We start from the raw sequence: 17,264 nt of genomic DNA, 5'->3' as shown, positions 1-17,264 counted from the left end.
AACCCAAGTTATAATGAGAAATTACATTTCTTTTGGGGGGGGTGATTAAGTTTATTTACTTATTTTTAATGGAGACACTAGGGATCGAACCCAGGACCTCATGCATGCTAAGCACATGCTCTACCACTAAGCTATCCCCTACCCCCAAGGAATTGCATTTCTTGACTGACTAGAACGTTAAGCTGTGAATGGAAGTTTTGGACTCTTAGTACACTTTGTTAGCAAATTCTTCTTTAAAGAGTTTTTTTTAATCCCTCTAGGAAGATAAACATATCAGGTGGGCATCTAGATGGGACTACATCCTGGAATCTATGCCTCATACCCACATTCAGTGGTTTAGGTAAGAGTATATAGAGTTAATCTCCTTTATGCTCTGTTCTTACTCTCTTCTCTGTCCCTTTGAATATTTCATTCACTCTCTAGTTTTCTCCAGGTATTCAAAAGGCTGAGCTCTTAAATTAGATAGACTTGGGTTCAGTCCTGGCTTTCAGGCACTGGTTGTGAGTCAGGCTGTACACCCCGTTTCTCAGAGTCCATTTCTTTATCCAGAAATAACTTGTCTCATGGGACTGTTCTGAAGCTTCAAGGAGGTAATGAAACAGAGCATTTGAGCTCCTTACCTGGCATGGAAGCTGCTGTGGCATTTACGATGTTTATTATTCTTACTCTCTCTTCAAATCATGACCCAAGGCTTTTATTTAGAAAGCTGTTCATGGTGCTATCACTCTCCTTTTCCTACTTTGCTGACTAATCTTTTTGACACTCATTTAACTCCTAAGTAACTTTGTTTTTCAGTAGATTTCTTGAAGGCACAGGCCAGTCCATTGTTGATCCTTGGCAGCTTATGTTGCCCTGATTCAGGCACAGTGGTTGTTTAATAATGTTGACCATGGACAGAGAGAATTCTAGTTCTCAACAGATCACAAAATTATGAGTATATAAAGTTATGTATCCTCTATAAAGCCACATAGCAGAACACAGTTCATTGAATTTGTTGCATTTCAGGTCAAATTTTTTAATTTGGTTAATGTTTCAATGTTTCAATGTTATTCAATAAACAGTTTTTAAAAAAGACTTGTGCTGTTCTGAAGGTTAAGCTACTACAGATTAATCCTGACATACTTATTTCTATAGCATCATGAATTCCCTGGTCATTGTCCTCTTCTTGTCTGGAATGGTGGCTATGATTATGCTACGGACGCTGCACAAAGATATTGCCAGATACAATCAGATGGATTCTACGGTGAGTGAAACATCTGAACTATTCTTTGGTCTACCAAGGGTAGTCTTTATTTTTTCTTTGGAAAAAATTTAAATTTTAAAACATTCTTCTCAAAAGTTACCCTGAATTCACATTTTCATATAAGAAAATGATCCTTAAGAATTGGTATTCTGGAGAAATTTAGTGACCCCACCTTTCAGAGCTGAACTGTTCACAGCCTCATCTGTGGAATGGGTGCAGGTGCACAGCTCCAGCTCTGTCTGCTCTTTTCACATATGTGCCATCAACTCTCACAGTCTCTGTTTCCAGCATACACTCAGTTTGTGAAGCAGCAAAGATGAATGGAAACTCCAAAGCAATTTTTATTTGTGTCTATGTTTAATTTTTTCAAATTAATTTTAACTGAATTTCTTTCAGCCTTCTGGTGTATTCAAGGTAATTTAATGTCTCAACTTCATTTATTCTCATTTTAAGTTGCATAATGTTATATACTTTATACTTTTTCATTTTATAGCAGTTCTTTAACAGAATTTCCCCAAGAATCAGTGACTTGTAATGAATACTTAAAACTGAGATTTTCATTGTTTTCTCTTCCCCAGCTTCTTAGCATTCCCCCCCAATCTTTCTGTCCTGTTCAAATTAGAAAAAAGAACATATTAATGTTTAGAAACTTTTTAGCAATTATACCCTACAGTTTCTTTTCATAATACTCTTCATAATTGGCGATTCCGAATCATTGCTGAATTAATGGAATTTTTTTCTTAATTTGTACACAGGTGCCTTGGGAGTCGGGGCAGGGCAGCCTTATTTCCAATCTTGCTCCCGTTCTTTTCCTCCTGCCAGTCTCACCATAGCATTCAAGAGATCTGTTCAGACGCGTCAGGTCATTTCACTCCCGGTCACAGCCCCTCAGTGAGTTCCATAATACTCAGTGAAAGCCAGAGTCTTTACAGTGGCCAGTAAGGCTCTGCGGTGGCACTTCGAGCTCTGCTCCAGCCATGCTGACACATCGAGCAGGTTCCTACTCCCAGCCTTCACACTTGCTTTCTTCTTTTCCTGCAGTCTTTTGTCCTTCAGATGGCTCCCTCATGACCTTCTGGTCTTTACTGAGATATGGTCTTCCCAGTGAGACCTTCCTCACCATCCCATTAAAATTACATCCTCCCCACCCCATCCCACACCCCACATCCATACTTCCTAATTTTTCTCTATAGCACTTGTCACCATCTAATATACTATTTATTTTACTTATTTTATTTATTGTCCCCCTTTCCAGTGAGAACATGTGCTTATGAGAAGAGGAATTTTTCTGTTATACTCACTGTGGTATCTCTGGTGTTTTAAACAGTGCCAAGCATGTAGTTGGTATTCGACAAATACTTGCTGAATGAATGAATAAATAAATTAGTCCTTGATGAACCAGGCTTGATGCATTGCTGGGTTTATGATAGGTAAAAAGGGTATTCAGGGACTCCCCCAACTCCAACCCCATCCCCCTAAAAGTGAGCTGAGGCCAGAGTAGGAAGCAATGCAAGCACAAGAGGCAGTTCTTCTTTGGGTCAGTTCTTATATCAGGTCTTTAACCAAGTGGGAGGTTAAACTTTGGGTCAGTGGTGAACCTCAGTCTCTCCTATATTAAGCCTGGAGGGGGAATTCTGAAGGGGAGAAAAATCATTCTAGGTTGGTAAATGCCTTCTGATTCTCTGCAGAATCAAGTAGAAATCCTTTGAAGCAAAGTTTCCCAAATTTGGGTTAGCAGAATTCACCCCATTTACGGTCAGTAAAAAATGGTATATTAATCAGAAATTTACAAAATTTTACAATGAACTACAAATTTAGTCCTGGTCCCAAAGATTTCAGATATTAGGACTATTAGTTACAGAGTATAAGATATCTGAAAAACAACTAGGATTTTCAAGCACAGATAAAAGATAAGAATCCATAGATAAAGGACACACATTATATCCCAAGTGGAATAAATAAAATGAAATCCACACCTAGATCAACTGGGAAAAACCACAGAACACCAGAGAAAGGAGAAGATCTTGGAATCAGCCAGAGGGAAAAAAGACTGAGCATCCACAAAGGAAAAACAATTAAATTGGCGGTAGAAGCTCAAAAAATAGTATCTTTAAATTGGTGGTGAAAGAAATAAACCATTTACATAGAATTATGTAGCCAGAGACACTATCTTTCAAGAATGAAGGTGAAAAACCTTTTTCATATTAACAGAAACAGTTCACCACAAACAGACCTGAAGGAATTTTTGTAGAAATACTTTAGCAGTGAATTGATCTATCAGACCTGAAGGAATTTCTATAGAAATAAATTAGTAGAAAGTAAAATAAATAAAAAACAATTCTAAGGGGAGATTTAGAATTGGTGAACAAAGAAATTCCAAGTAAACATTTTCTGTGTATAATAATAATGAGTCTAAATTTGGAAGTTAACAAAGTGTATGAACAAGGGAAAAAACAGATTTGATGAATAGTATTGGACAAAGTGGGTGGCCATTTGGAAAAAAAATAAGGTAGATTCCAACCTTATTCCTTATATTGAAATGATTAATGATCTAAATGAAAATGTGAAAGTATAAAATACTAGAAGAACACATGGGAAGTTTGTTTTAAATCTTGTCTACCTGCTTGCAAAGATAGAAATTTGGGAATTTGGGGGAGAGATAAAGATGTATGCTGAAGGAAATGTTAAGAGAGGAGGCTGAAAATATATCAGGGGCCAAATTTTGAAGGCCTTCTAAGCTGTGCAGTCTGAAGGTCATTGAGAAGGTCTTGAAGGGTATTCAACAGCAGTGACATGGCCAGATTCACGCTGTAGGAAAATCACTTTGAACATTATGTGGAGAATCCTTCGGAGCCAGGCAGGATTAGAGGCACAGAGACCAGTTAAAAGGCTGTTACAGAGTTCCCTGAGACAGGGGATGGTAGCAGGGAAGAAATAGGGAGGTGGACAGATTGATACAGAGGGTGTTCAGGAGTTGGGATAAAATACTGATTGACCAGTTGACTGTGGAGAGTGTGGAAGAGGGAGAAAAGTCAGTGAATGACCCCGTGCTTCTGGTCTGAACCACCTGATTAATTAAAAGCATCTTTTTGGTTCTGTATTGAGAATCAGCTGAATGGACATGAGGGCAGAAATAGAGACCAGTTTAGTGAATACTGTGATAGACAAGTGAGAGGTAATGGCTTGAACCAGGGGCTGCTGGTGGATCCTGTGGATATATTTTGAAGCTAGAGCTATAGGAATTGTTGAAGGATTGTATGTGAAGTGTGGGGGTGGGAGGAGGAGGCATCAAAGATGACTTCAGGGTTTTGGGAACTGAGCAACAGGAAGGATAGAGTTTTTATCTACCTGGGGAGACTGCAGGTGGAGCAAGTAGGGGCACGAGAGAGAATCAGTCCACGTTACGGATAATTCTGTTTAAGGTGTCCATTTAAACAGCTGAGTGGAGCTGTTGATCAGGCAGGTGTATTGTATGTATGTGTGTGTGTGTATGTATATATATCTGTCTGTCTGGAGGTCAGGGGAGCAGTTTGGGCTGGTGACACAAGCTTACTAATATTTTTACAGCCAAGCCTACTGTATAAGCAGAGTAGCTGTGAGACCTAATACCATTTGCTTATTTTGGAGATTAGTAATTGTAGGTTAAAAAGGATAGAATATGATTAAAAATTGTCATCAGATTGGATTATGAAGCTTGACTTAGAGTAGAATAGGTGAGTATCACGTTGTCTTTGTATTTCTTTTTAAAGTTTCTCAGTAACTATATTTATATACCTTAACATATAACATTCCTTTAAAAACAATTCAAGAAAGCTATATTTAGCTCCATGAGTCAAGCTTTGTACTTCAAAACAAATAGATATTAATATTTATAATTAAAAAAAATTCTGTATCTGCATATTCAACAGTGAACAAGCTGTCTAGTTTTCTTGGTGATACCACATGACAATTAAACGATTTAATTCCCTTTTTAGGAGGATGCCCAGGAAGAATTCGGCTGGAAGTTAGTTCATGGTGATATATTCCGTCCTCCAAGAAAAGGGATGCTGCTATCCGTCTTTCTAGGATCAGGGACACAGATTTTGATTATGACTTTTGTGACTCTGTGTAAGTATTAAGTGAAAATTTTAAAATAGAAAATACTTTTTCTAAATATTATTTGAAATTCAGTTTTCCTAAGTTGTAGCTAAGCTAGATTATTTCCAAGAGTTCTTTTGGTTCTCAGAATCTGTGTGCTTTGGCTATAAGTGACCTGGGGCAGGGTTGGCTGTGCCAGAAGTTGACTCTTCATGTCTCCCTTTCAGCTGCATAGAGAGCAGGCCTTTGTCATGGTAGCCCTGGAACTACAGATGACTAGAACCTTAAAGACCAGCTGGATCTGAGTCTGGGCAGCCTGGAAGCGGGGTCATTCAGGTTGACTATTCTGCCCAACCAGGAACATATGATTAGTATTCCAAGACATTCTTGGGTTCCACTGAGACTGAAAGGAGAAGGGGATGAGGCAGGAAGCTTTTTGTAGGCCTTTCTATCGTGGCAGGATTTAGGAAGCAAGACCTATTTCTCTCGCAATGTTCAGGGAAGATCTTCCTACACAAAAAAATCTCTTCCTTGTGCCACCTGAAAATCTTCAGAAATTTTGTTACTTAAGTTTTTTTCAATTAAGACAATTTTTTAATTTCTTTTCTTTTCCTTTTAAATAGAACTCCCTTAGAGGCATTGATCAGCTGCAGGTGTAACTCTTGAGACTACTCTCTGGAGATATGTTAATTCCATGGTCTTCTAGTTTTCCTATTTATAAGAGAAGAAAATGTTTATGAAAAGAATTTTCTAAAGTTTACATTTATTTCCCCTGTTTCCTTTTTTGTTGCCTGCTACTAATCAACAGTAACCCATGAATGTTACTGGAGGAATTCAGAAACCACTGATCTTTCAGTAATTTTTTTTTAGCAACAATTGTTCTTATGTTTGACTGCATATTAAATACATAATGCTATAATCATTTTCTGTTAGTAAAATTGTTCCAAGTTTTTATGATGCAAGTAACCAGGTAAATGTTTGGAAAGAGAATGATCAATTCCAGATGACTGGTACCTGAGGAAGTTTGGAGATTCCTGGTTTACACCCTCAGGCTCAGTTTGAAGACTAACTAGAATGTATTTATCAACTAACAACTTAGATAAGGAGATGCTGCTGTTATAGGTTAGAATTTGTAAGTATATTATACTGAAGAGGGTAGGTTGGAAGAAAGTATCATGAAAGAGGTTTGGACACAGATGATTGCATCCCCAGAGAGCCAAGGAGGAGTAGAGCAGAATGGATGCTTGAGGGTGAAGTTCTGCTTTAAAATTTTACTGAAAGCTGCCTTCTGCCACTTTATTGGGATCAGCAGCAAGTGAACTTGTAAGGAAGGAAGGTTTCAGAGAACCTAGGTTAGAAAATGATAGGGATTATTTTCTTTAAAACTTGAATATGAAAGGAAAAACTTAAGAACAGTCAATTTCTCAGGCCTGGGAAGCAGTGGGGGTAGAGGGCACATCTTAGCTGAAATTCTGATTAATCTTCTAAAGTTACCCTGATCAGTTTCCTATGATCATGAGTTTCTCCTCTGGCTCTTCAGTCGGTGCTAATCAGAAGGTGTGCACAGGTGTATAAGGGTGCTTGGTTATGTACACCCAGGAGGAAACACTGGAAACTTGGTGCTCCTGGGATTAGAAAGTCATCTGCATCTGTTCTTGGATTTCTTTCTGAGAAAGTCATAACTTCTGACTTCTAGTTTAAAGCTAGAAATTGTTATAAATATAGCATTTTTCTTCTTGTTAGTTGGGAGGGTTATATAGGGAAGAACAAATAAAACTAACTAGCTGAATAAGGGGTAGGAGCCAGAATTTTCTCGTCATTGACCAAATCCTTCAGTAACGTGTGTTCAGAAAGCTAGTGGTTCTATGAAATCTTTTTTGCCCTATTTTGTTGTTTGATTAGATTCTGTCTTGTCTCTTATGTTTGAATGTTGTAAGATTTTTTTTTGTACCCCAGAGGACTCAGTATTGTTTTTAAAAGGAATAGAAAGTGAGAATATTTTATAATGGGAAAATTTTAATTGATGTTAATTTTTTAAAACTGTACTTAAATCTCGGAAGAGCTGAAAGCACACGAGCATCGAGTCAGTCTCCCCAATAACAGGAAAGGTGAGGTCTTGTGGCTCCTGACAAGAAAGTTCCAAATTGGAGCATGTCTTATGTGGGATCCTGTGGACGCAGGGCCTTGAATATTACTAAGACTCAGTGTGGCTGCTGGTAAAATTGTGTATTTTCATGAAGTTGTATTTAGTTTACTGTTAAAAATGAGAAGGGTCTTCTATCACTTCATGTCAAAGGAAACAGTAATAAAATTTGTAACTTTAAATTACTTGCTTTTCAGTTTTCGCTTGCCTGGGCTTTCTGTCACCTGCCAACAGAGGAGCACTGATGACTTGTGCTGTCGTCTTATGGGTGCTGCTGGGCACTCCTGCAGGCTATGTCGCCGCCAGATTCTATAAGTGTAAGTGAAAGCCACCCTGCTGGGTGTCAGATCCGGAATCTGATCTGCGTCAGGTGTCTAAGCCTTTGTGTCCCATAGTTGGTGCTCTTTAAACAATATGCATTATAGGTGTGCGTCCTCATTAAAGGTGCTTGTGAAGTGGATGACGACCCCTAGGATTGCATGTTCACACATGCTTCAGCAGTGGGATAAGCAAATACAGAGGCTGCTTATCCATCGTCCCCTCTCTCCTTAAGTTTTGACTAAACACACATACTAATAAAAAAACAGACTAATAAAGGAAGAAAGTATACGAATTAATATCACTGATTTATTCACTAAAACAAGTAGTGTGTACACGAATACCTTATGTAAGAGAGGTTGTATTTATATCAATTTAATATTATAAAATATTTCTGACTATTTTACTTTTGTAGCATGATTAATTGCATTCTCTTCCAAAAGTAAAATAATGTTCCGTGAAAAAAAGCATCAGGGCCACAGAAAGGATGGAATATGCTAGGTGACTTCGAAAGCAGCTTTGCCAGGGTCAGTGAATGCCAAAGTTTGCCCTGCTTAGGAATCCTGTAGTCCAGTTGAGACAGTACCATAGGTAATCTGATTTAAAATGCCAAGGGGATGATGACACAGGGCTAGGTTTCCCAAGGTCTTCTGATAGGAATAGGGTTTGAGCTAAAACATAGTACAGTTACGTAGGGGGCTTTAGGGTGTGGTTGGCTAGACTCAACCCCAAATAGAAATATTAGTTAGACTTTGCCAGAGATACAGAGTATGTGAAGTTCTTTATGCATGTGTGTGTGTTTGAGTGTTTAATTTCTGTGAATTTTGTCAAAAGTTCTTTTTTTCTTTCTTTACTAAAGGACATAGGATTAGGGTGGTCATATATATTCTAACACATATGAAATACGGTTCAACCCCACCTGCCTGACCATGCTTCCCCTTCTCACTCTTTCTGCTACACTGGCTTTGGCTTTCTTTCAGTTCCTCAGTGAAGCTATGTACCTTCACACCTGCCTGAGGACCTTCCCACATGCTGTTTCCTCTGCTGAGTTCTGATCCATCCTCCCACCCCAGCAAATGTACCTCTCTCACTGTATCTCCTCTCCATCCTTCAGATCTCCTAGCTGCGGATTAAGTGGCATATTAATCAGGCAGAACATTTTGAGAAGTACCATCACGTGGTCCTAGTCATAAATGCTTTATTTATTTCATAGAATCATTTTTAATGTTTCAAAAAATATTATTTGGATTTTGATTGAAATTGTATTAAACCCAAAGTCATAATTTTACAATAGTCTGTTTATCAATAATTCCGTGGATTCAAATCATATATAAATAATTTAGTGTTTTCTTTTATGGCAAGTGGTACTTAAACTTGCTTATAAATTATGTTAAAACTTTTTTTAAAAATCAAAGCTGCTTTCAGATCTCAGCCAGTTTTATCTCCAACTTTTAAACTGGAGCAGAAAAGTACTTCTGTTTTTTACTCTATGCACTTAAGTTTTTAATTGTTTTTTAAAGTGCGAAGGAAAATTAGAGAGAGGCAAAAGAGAGTAAAAAATTCTTAAATAAATTTGTTTTGTCAAGCGGCTGCCAGTAACTCTTCTATTCTTCTTAGTCACCTGGTCCTACACACTAAGCGCCCCAGCCCCACCGACGCCCCACCAGAAACTGTAATGCTGGAGGCCTCCTGGAGATTCAGACTTACTATGAACATTTAAATGTGTGCATGTCAGGCATGAGGATTTCTAGTTTTATAACAAATTCTGAAATTGACCTCAAGATAAACGAGAATCTCCAGTGTGCCCTTTTCCCACCTAGGCACATTAATTGAAACTGGGTTAGAATTTAAGGGTTTATTTTGTTTTGAAGTTAAAAAAAAAAAAAGATTAGAAAAGAAGAACTGGTCTGGGTAACTTTCCTTTGATACTAGATTTATTTTATGCTGAAGCAAAAATCTCTAGAGCAGGACTTATCCAAGGCAGTCCTGTGGTGTGCATGTCTGAGTTGGATCATTTGATTAGGGAATATTAGGACATTTGCTAGTGTCGTATTTAGGAGTTGGCACCCAGTGCTGTCAGTTTGTCCAATATCAGACTTTGAGTTTGGATATTTAGTTTGCTTTGAAGAAAAGTCTATGTTATGCCACTTCTGTTTTCTTCTACAGCCTTTGGAGGTGAGAAGTGGAAAACAAACGTTTTATTAACATCATTTCTTTGTCCTGGGTAAGTGAATTTTTCATTAATAGCTTTCTTAACAGTCCTATTTAGTTCCCAAATTTTCTATTCCGTAAGTGTAATCTTTTCTGTCTCTAAACCCTGTACCCAAGAAAATGAATTTAATTTTAAAAAGCTGAATATTTAATAAACATTTGCAGAATGACTACTGCATGCCTCATCTGGAAGAAGTACTTTTAGACACGATAATTTTTTATATTCCTTTCCTTAAAAGCCTGTTTCTTAGTCTGGCATGTTGTCATGTAAGGCTGCATAGAAAGCTTTTGACCTAATCACAGAGAAGAATCCTCACCTAAAGATAGTTGAGGCAAGCATACATTTTCAGATTTTTTAGAGTATTCCAGTAAGTAGAGTAACATGTACCAAAAAGAAAAAAAGCAGCCACTACATTACAAAAACAAAACAGCCGTGACTCTTTGGAAGATAGCTTCTGATATTAAGTATCTGATGTGTGTCTGGTCTCGGAACTAGAACCCAGTTTAACCCCAGCTCACAGATTTCTGGTGGGCAAGAACTGGCCTCTGAACAATGAACAGCAATAAAGACAGCCAAGTGTTAAATCCAGAAGCCAAGACTGTTCCATTTGCAGGCTAGAAATGAAAGAATGACAATAGCTGGGATTTTTATACATAATTAGGATAAATAGTCTCAGATTTTTCACCTCCATTGAAGATTCATAGGCCTCTCAGCCATTCATGTTGTATTCAAAGTTTTATGCTTTTCTCAAGCGATATCCATTGTCTTCTTTCCCTCTACTGTCAATTCAAGAAGTGTCCCTCCTTACCAAGCCTGTCAGCCATGATTTCCTTAGGAATCTTGCCTTTCAAACATCCCCCACTACTCTGTGACATACTCCATTTCTCCCTTTCTCTGTGTTCTGTTCAAGTGTTTCATCTCATTCCTACAAATACTCTTTTTCCCCCATTACTTTTGTGAACTTCTCTCTAAGGTTACCAATGATGTTCCCATTTTCAAATCTGGAAACCATTTTCTCTGTCTTTACCTCTTTAGATTGTCTAATATTGGGATACCCTCTCCTTGAAACTCCTTCCTTTTTTGGCTTTATAGAAATTTTCCTGTGCTAGTTCTTTTACATCTCTGATCAAACCTGATTTATCACCTTCATCCCACCCTTAAAAATAGGTGCTCACCAGTGGGATGGTGGGGTAAGTAGAGAGAGAGAGAGAAGAGCCAAGAACCCAGTTCCCCAGGGCAAAGGGTATTGGTGTCCTCCTAGGACAAAAAGGATCATTTGGTAATGTGAAATCGGCTCATACCATTTTTATAAATAAATAAATAACCACCTGCATATAATTTTTTATAAATGAGCACCTGCATATAATTATTTTAGTAGACACAATGGCATTTGATTGTTTCCAGATTTGAAAAAAATTTAATGCAGAGAGAAATGCTTCCTTATATTAATAAAAATCTTTCTCTAATTCAAAACCAATGTCATTCAGTGATGAAGCACTAGAGACATTTAAAGATCATGAATATCACCAATAGAAAATATAATATTTTAGTGATGACTCTGATAACATTAAAACTGTGGGGTCTCTAGAAGTGATTATAGTATTATTACAGCCATGTTTTTAAAAATGTACTCATAGGAAAAAGACTGAAAGGAACTAAGTACACACATTTGGATATTTGAGTTCATAAAAAGCCATAAACTAAAAGAAAAATATTTAACAATTAGTTGCTGGAGTATATAAATAGCTCACATATGTGATTTTGCAAAAATCCTGCAACCCAAATGAAAAATGAGAAGTGGATGTAACCAGCAAGTCACCGAAGGTAAAACCTAAAAAGCCAGCAAACACAGGATGCTCAGCTGCAGTTGTCAAGAGGAAATGCAAATTAAAACAACACATTTGACAATCCTAAGCATGAGGAAAATATGTGAAAAGGTAAATTTCATAAGCTGGTGGTAGGAGTTTTAAGTCAGGCAAAACCAACCTGAAGAGCAATTTGGCCGTTTCTACTAAGGTTTTTAATTCACATACCCTATGACTCAGCAGTTCCACTTCCCTTGTGCATAACACAGAAATTGTGATATTAACTTCGTATGATTGCTACTGTGTTATTTTACTTCTTCCTCAGGTTTTACCCAAAAGCCTATTGTGTCTTTCAGGATTGTGTTTGCTGACTTCTTTATAATGAATCTGATTCTCTGGGGAGAAGGATCTTCAGCAGCCATTCCTTTTGGGACGTTGGTTGCCATATTGGCTCTCTGGTTCTGCATATCTGTACCTCTGACATTTATTGGTGCATACTTTGGTTTTAAGAAGAATGTGAGTTTTGGGGTGTTAACTTATTTAAATGAATTTCAACTGTGGTAGTTAGCATATGCCACCTTAGAAGATATGTGTCTAAAAGATATAAGCTGTGCCTTTGGGATCTGGATTTCACAGAAAATTGATGACTTCTTAGTTTCATTGTAGTCATTCTTAAAATAGTACTCAGAAGACTGGTAGAGAGAGGTTATGGATACAAACTTAGATTTCAAAGTTTTCTAAGTAAATGGGAATCAAAATAGATTAATAGGAAATTAAATGATAATTTAAACTAATGAAAACTTTGAGTTTTTTACATTAAAAATAAAATACTACTTTTTTTTAACCTACAAAGTACATTTTTTTTTCTTATGAGTAAAAGAGTTCCTAGTCTATATTACTTAAACTGAGTAACCAGGATAAAACAGAGTATGGGTTAGGAAGTGAAGCTGTAAGAAAAGTGACTGTACAGTGAGAGTAACAATTTTTTTAAAACATAGCTTTAGAATAAATTTCATATGCTTTCCTGCTAATACTTGATTTTAAGAAAGATTATAATTAAGGCGCCTTCCCTCCCTCTCATCTGTCTGTCTCCACCTCTGCTGCCGCCTTCTGCCTTCAGGCTAAGAGGAAAATGGGAATTTATTCTCCATTGTCCTTCTGTCACTCCACTTCTCTATCTTTGCTCTTCTCTGAAAATATCCAGTCCACAAGGTTAAAAGAAATTATGTGTTCTGGTACAGTTTGTGAGGGGACCTGCAGTACCCTGGAAAAAACTACCTGCTTTGGCTTTCAGGAGGTTTCATGGTCTCCAGTGCGCCTACCATGGCAGGCCACTGAAAGGGTTTTCAGTTCTTTGCCATTTTATTTAATTTATGGTTAAAAATCTATATAGCATAATAGTACACTGACATGGTTTGAAATTTTTTTAATTACAAAGGTTAGATAAGGACTTAAAACTCTAAAAATATAAAAATTGAAGATCAATATGATTCTCTGCCTGTGTACACACACATATATATATATACACATGTAAAATAATCTAGTCCACAGAAGTAAAATCTCAGAATACCATGTTTCAAATTTTGATATATCATTACAAAAACTATAGAAGTATATTTTTGAACTTTTTTTGCAAGAAGATGAATTGCTACATATGTACTCTTTTTTTCCCTTCATATAATGGTGTTTAGGTACTTTAGGTTCCAGTTGTTTTTATACTACCATGTTCATGTGTTATGAAATTGAGAATAATTGAGAACATCACCAATAACTTATGGTCATCAGCCTTCATATAGCCATTCATTATCTTCTTTGTGTTCTAAAGTCTTAGTAAAATTGAGCAATTTTAATAAAGATGACGTCCATCTCCAAAAAAAAATACATTGACAATTTCAGAACCACCTGATTTCTTACAGTAAGTATATAATTAAAAGAAAAAACCTAATTCTTCCTTTTTATCAACTACTATTTTCTGAGCACTATATTACCTCCTGTGTGTTTCTCACTTTGTCTAGCGCCATTAGTCATCGGATCACTGCGGGACACAGTGGTAGCTCATTCCTGTAGACAGACTGAATATTATACCTGATGATATCTGGTTTGTTGCTTCTAATTACAAATCTCACTTTGATGACTTAAGTAGATTTTTATTGCCGTTATTGTCAGCATGGAAGCTGAGAGAAAGCTGGCAACTAATCTAGTACAGAGAAGAATTTTTAAAATAGGTACGTAGTTATGAATCCTTTCTTTCGTTTTTTAATGAAGGCCATTGAACACCCAGTTCGAACCAATCAGATTCCACGTCAGATTCCTGAACAGTCCTTCTACACAAAGCCGTTGCCTGGTATTATCATGGGAGGGATTTTGCCCTTCGGATGCATCTTTATACAGCTTTTCTTCATTCTGAATAGTATTTGGTAAGCTGAGGACTAAGTCCTCTTATTCCCATTACCATTCCATGTACTGGCTTTCTCTTTTTGTTTATATGGATTACTATTTATATCTTATAAATGTAAGCTGTTTTCCAATAATCAGAAATCTTAAGAGACGAAAGGTTATTTTATCTTTTCCATGTGGGAAAGAATAATTGTGATAAGTTACTATTAATCAAGGGCTTATTATTTCTTACTCTTACTTAATTCTCACCTGATTCTCAGACCTCTGTGAGGTGGGTATTACCCCATTTTACAGAGGTGAAAAATGAAGTGTTGGATTTTAAGTAATTTGCCTGTGTCACACAGCTACCGTGTGACAAAAAATAAACCCAAGTCTCTCCAAAGCTATGTTTTTAAATAAGTAATCTGTACTGCTTCAAAAAAGATGCTCTGAGCTCTTGATAGTGGAAATCCAAGCAAGCATTGGAGGAAGGGTTGAGCTTGATGACCTTCAAAGTCATTTCTTATCCCAAGATCCCTTCATTCTTTGATTTCTTGTTCGCACAGAGAAACTCCTAGTGGTAATTTTGAGCCACTCTGTTAGGGTCTATACACTGCGGTATATTATATTTATTTAATCACACTGACATATGTTACAGAAAGTACCGAGGTTCCAGGTAGCATAAAGTCAGAACTAAGTTTGAGCCTTGTAGTGATTAGAACCTATGTTTCCTTCCTGATTATTAGCATATTTTCCAAATTCAAATGATTTTATTATATATGAGAAGAAACAATATGTACCAGATGTAATCTTTTCTTAATTTGGCTCTGCCTTTCTGCTAATTTTTTAATCAAATTTGTCGGACTCACTAGTAGACAGGCAGACTAAGCACATTTGAATGAAGAGTTTCAGGTTCTACCTGAATAGGAAGACAAAGTCCAATGACATTGATGTACCCCTACTCCCCTTGCTCCACCCCCACCCCGTCACTCTCTAAACCTATGAGAATTTGTCTTTGATTCATTGGGGGGGAAAAGCAGACATTTTCAGTTTAAGAAAAATGTGAAAATGTGTCATTTGCTGTGTCAAAAGAGAAAATATTTATAGCTTACCTTGACATGTTTGATTATAGGTCACACCAGATGTATTACATGTTTGGTTTCTTGTTCCTGGTATTTATCATCTTAGTTATTACCTGTTCTGAGGCAACTATACTTCTTTGCTATTTCCACCTATGTGCAGAGGTATGTATTAACAATATTCACTTATGTTAATTCATAGACAGTATTTATAATTTTGGCATAAGGCAACTTTGAATACTGTTAATTGAAGTAATTCCTGTAAATATGTGCTATTAAGGTAAAAATTGACCTGTATTCCTAAACCAAATTTAACCTTCTTTAAGATTGATTTAAGGTAGTATTCCAGTTCAGTATATTTATTTAGAGCTTAACTTCAAAATGTTAATTTCCTGAGAATAGCATATTATGCTGAATTTTCATTTTTTAGTTTTTAACTAACTTTAAAATTTTAAGTGGAAAATCTTATTAAAACATTTCAGTGATTACATTGTAATGAGTTATATTCATGGCAACATGGCAAAATGATGGGGTCCTTCGGTGATAGGTAGAATTGACTTTTAAAGATTTACATTGTGTTAAATAATTCTTTTATAGTTATCTTCTGTACAGAAGATAAAATCTAACTTTGTTAAATTTGAGATACTTTTTTAAAAATTTGAGATTACAGTCACATAGCATAAAATCAGCCAGTTTAAAGTGAACAGTTCAGTGGCACTTGCTACATGTACAGTGTTGTGCAACCACCATCTCCTCCAAAATATTATCATCACCCCTTTAAAAAATCCCATACCCATCAAGCAGTTACTTCCCATTCCTCTCTCCCCTCCAGACCCAAACAACTATCAATCTGCTACAGATTTATCTATTCTGGATATTTCATATAAATGGATTTATATGATATGTGTAGCCTTTTGTGCCTGACTTTCTTCACTTAGCAGAATATTTTAAGATTCATCACATTGGAACACGTGTCAGTGCTTCGTTCCTTTTTATAGCTGAATAATATTCCATTGCATAGATATACACCAGTTTGTCTATCTATTCGTTCATTGATGGACATCAGTTTTGTTTCTATCTCCTAGCTGTTGTGAATAGTTCTGCTATAAACATTCATGTACAAATATTTGTTTGAGTACCTGTTTTCAGTTCTTTTGTGTATATATGTGAGAGTGGAATTGCCGAGTCATATAGTAATTCTTTGTTTAACTTTTTGGAGAACCATCAAATTGTTTTCCACAGTGGTTGTGCCATTTTACATTCCTACCAGCAATGAACAAGGGCTCCAATTTCTCCACATCCTTGTCAATACTTGCTATTTTCTGTTGTTTTAAATTATAGCCATCCTAGTAGATGTTAAATGGTTTTGATTTTTGTTTCCCCAGTGACTAATGATGATGAGCATCTCTTCTTGTGTATCTTGTTTGGTGAAATAGCCATTCGATTCCTTTGCCCATTTATAAGTAGGGTTGTTTATCTTTTTGTTGAACTATAAGATTTCTTTATATATTCTCCTTACTAGACCTTTATCAGATACATGATTTGCATATCTTTTCTCCCATTCTATAGGTTATTTTTTCACTTCCTTGGTGCTGTCTTTTGGACAAAAGGTTTTAATTTTGATGAAGTCTGATTTTTTTCTTTTGTTGCCGTAGATAAGAATTCATTGCTTAAATCCAATGTCATGAAGATTTAGCTTCATGTTTTCTCCTAAGTGTGTAATTTCAGATCATTGATCCATTTTAAATTAATATTTATATGTGGTATTAGTTAGAGGTCCAGCTTTATTCTTTTGCATGTGCATATCCAGTTTTCCCAACACTTTTAGTTGAAGAGACTATTCTTTCCTCATTGAATGGTCTCTGCAACCTTGTTGAAAATCCATTGGCCATAGATGTATGGGTTTATCTCTGGATTCTCATTTCTATTCCAGTGGTATATATGCTGTTCTGCCAGTGCCACACTGTTTTGATTACCATGGCTTTGTAGTAAATTTTGAAACTAGGAAGAG

At 36.4% G+C, this 17,264-nt stretch overlaps 1 protein-coding gene across 1 annotated transcript in view; it reads left to right on the top strand.

Moving 5' to 3' along the window:
* The window catches only part of TM9SF2 (transmembrane 9 superfamily member 2), a 52,551-nt gene that overhangs the window by 30,141 nt on the left and 5,146 nt on the right, over positions 1-17,264 (top strand). Inside the window, exons 8-15 of the mRNA XM_010980247.3 lie at positions 261-340; positions 1,135-1,243; positions 5,218-5,350; positions 7,661-7,780; positions 9,948-10,005; positions 12,155-12,314; positions 14,064-14,215; positions 15,307-15,418. Of these exons, the coding sequence (XP_010978549.1) occupies positions 261-340; positions 1,135-1,243; positions 5,218-5,350; positions 7,661-7,780; positions 9,948-10,005; positions 12,155-12,314; positions 14,064-14,215; positions 15,307-15,418 (924 nt within the window). The remainder of the gene's footprint in view (positions 1-260; positions 341-1,134; positions 1,244-5,217; positions 5,351-7,660; positions 7,781-9,947; positions 10,006-12,154; positions 12,315-14,063; positions 14,216-15,306; positions 15,419-17,264) is intronic.

This window comes from Camelus dromedarius, chromosome 13, assembly GCF_036321535.1.
Source record: "Camelus dromedarius isolate mCamDro1 chromosome 13, mCamDro1.pat, whole genome shotgun sequence".
Taxonomy (NCBI): domain Eukaryota; kingdom Metazoa; phylum Chordata; class Mammalia; order Artiodactyla; family Camelidae; genus Camelus; species Camelus dromedarius.
The sequence above is the reverse complement of the archived record's forward strand: the minus strand, read 5'-3'. Positions and strand labels throughout refer to the sequence as shown.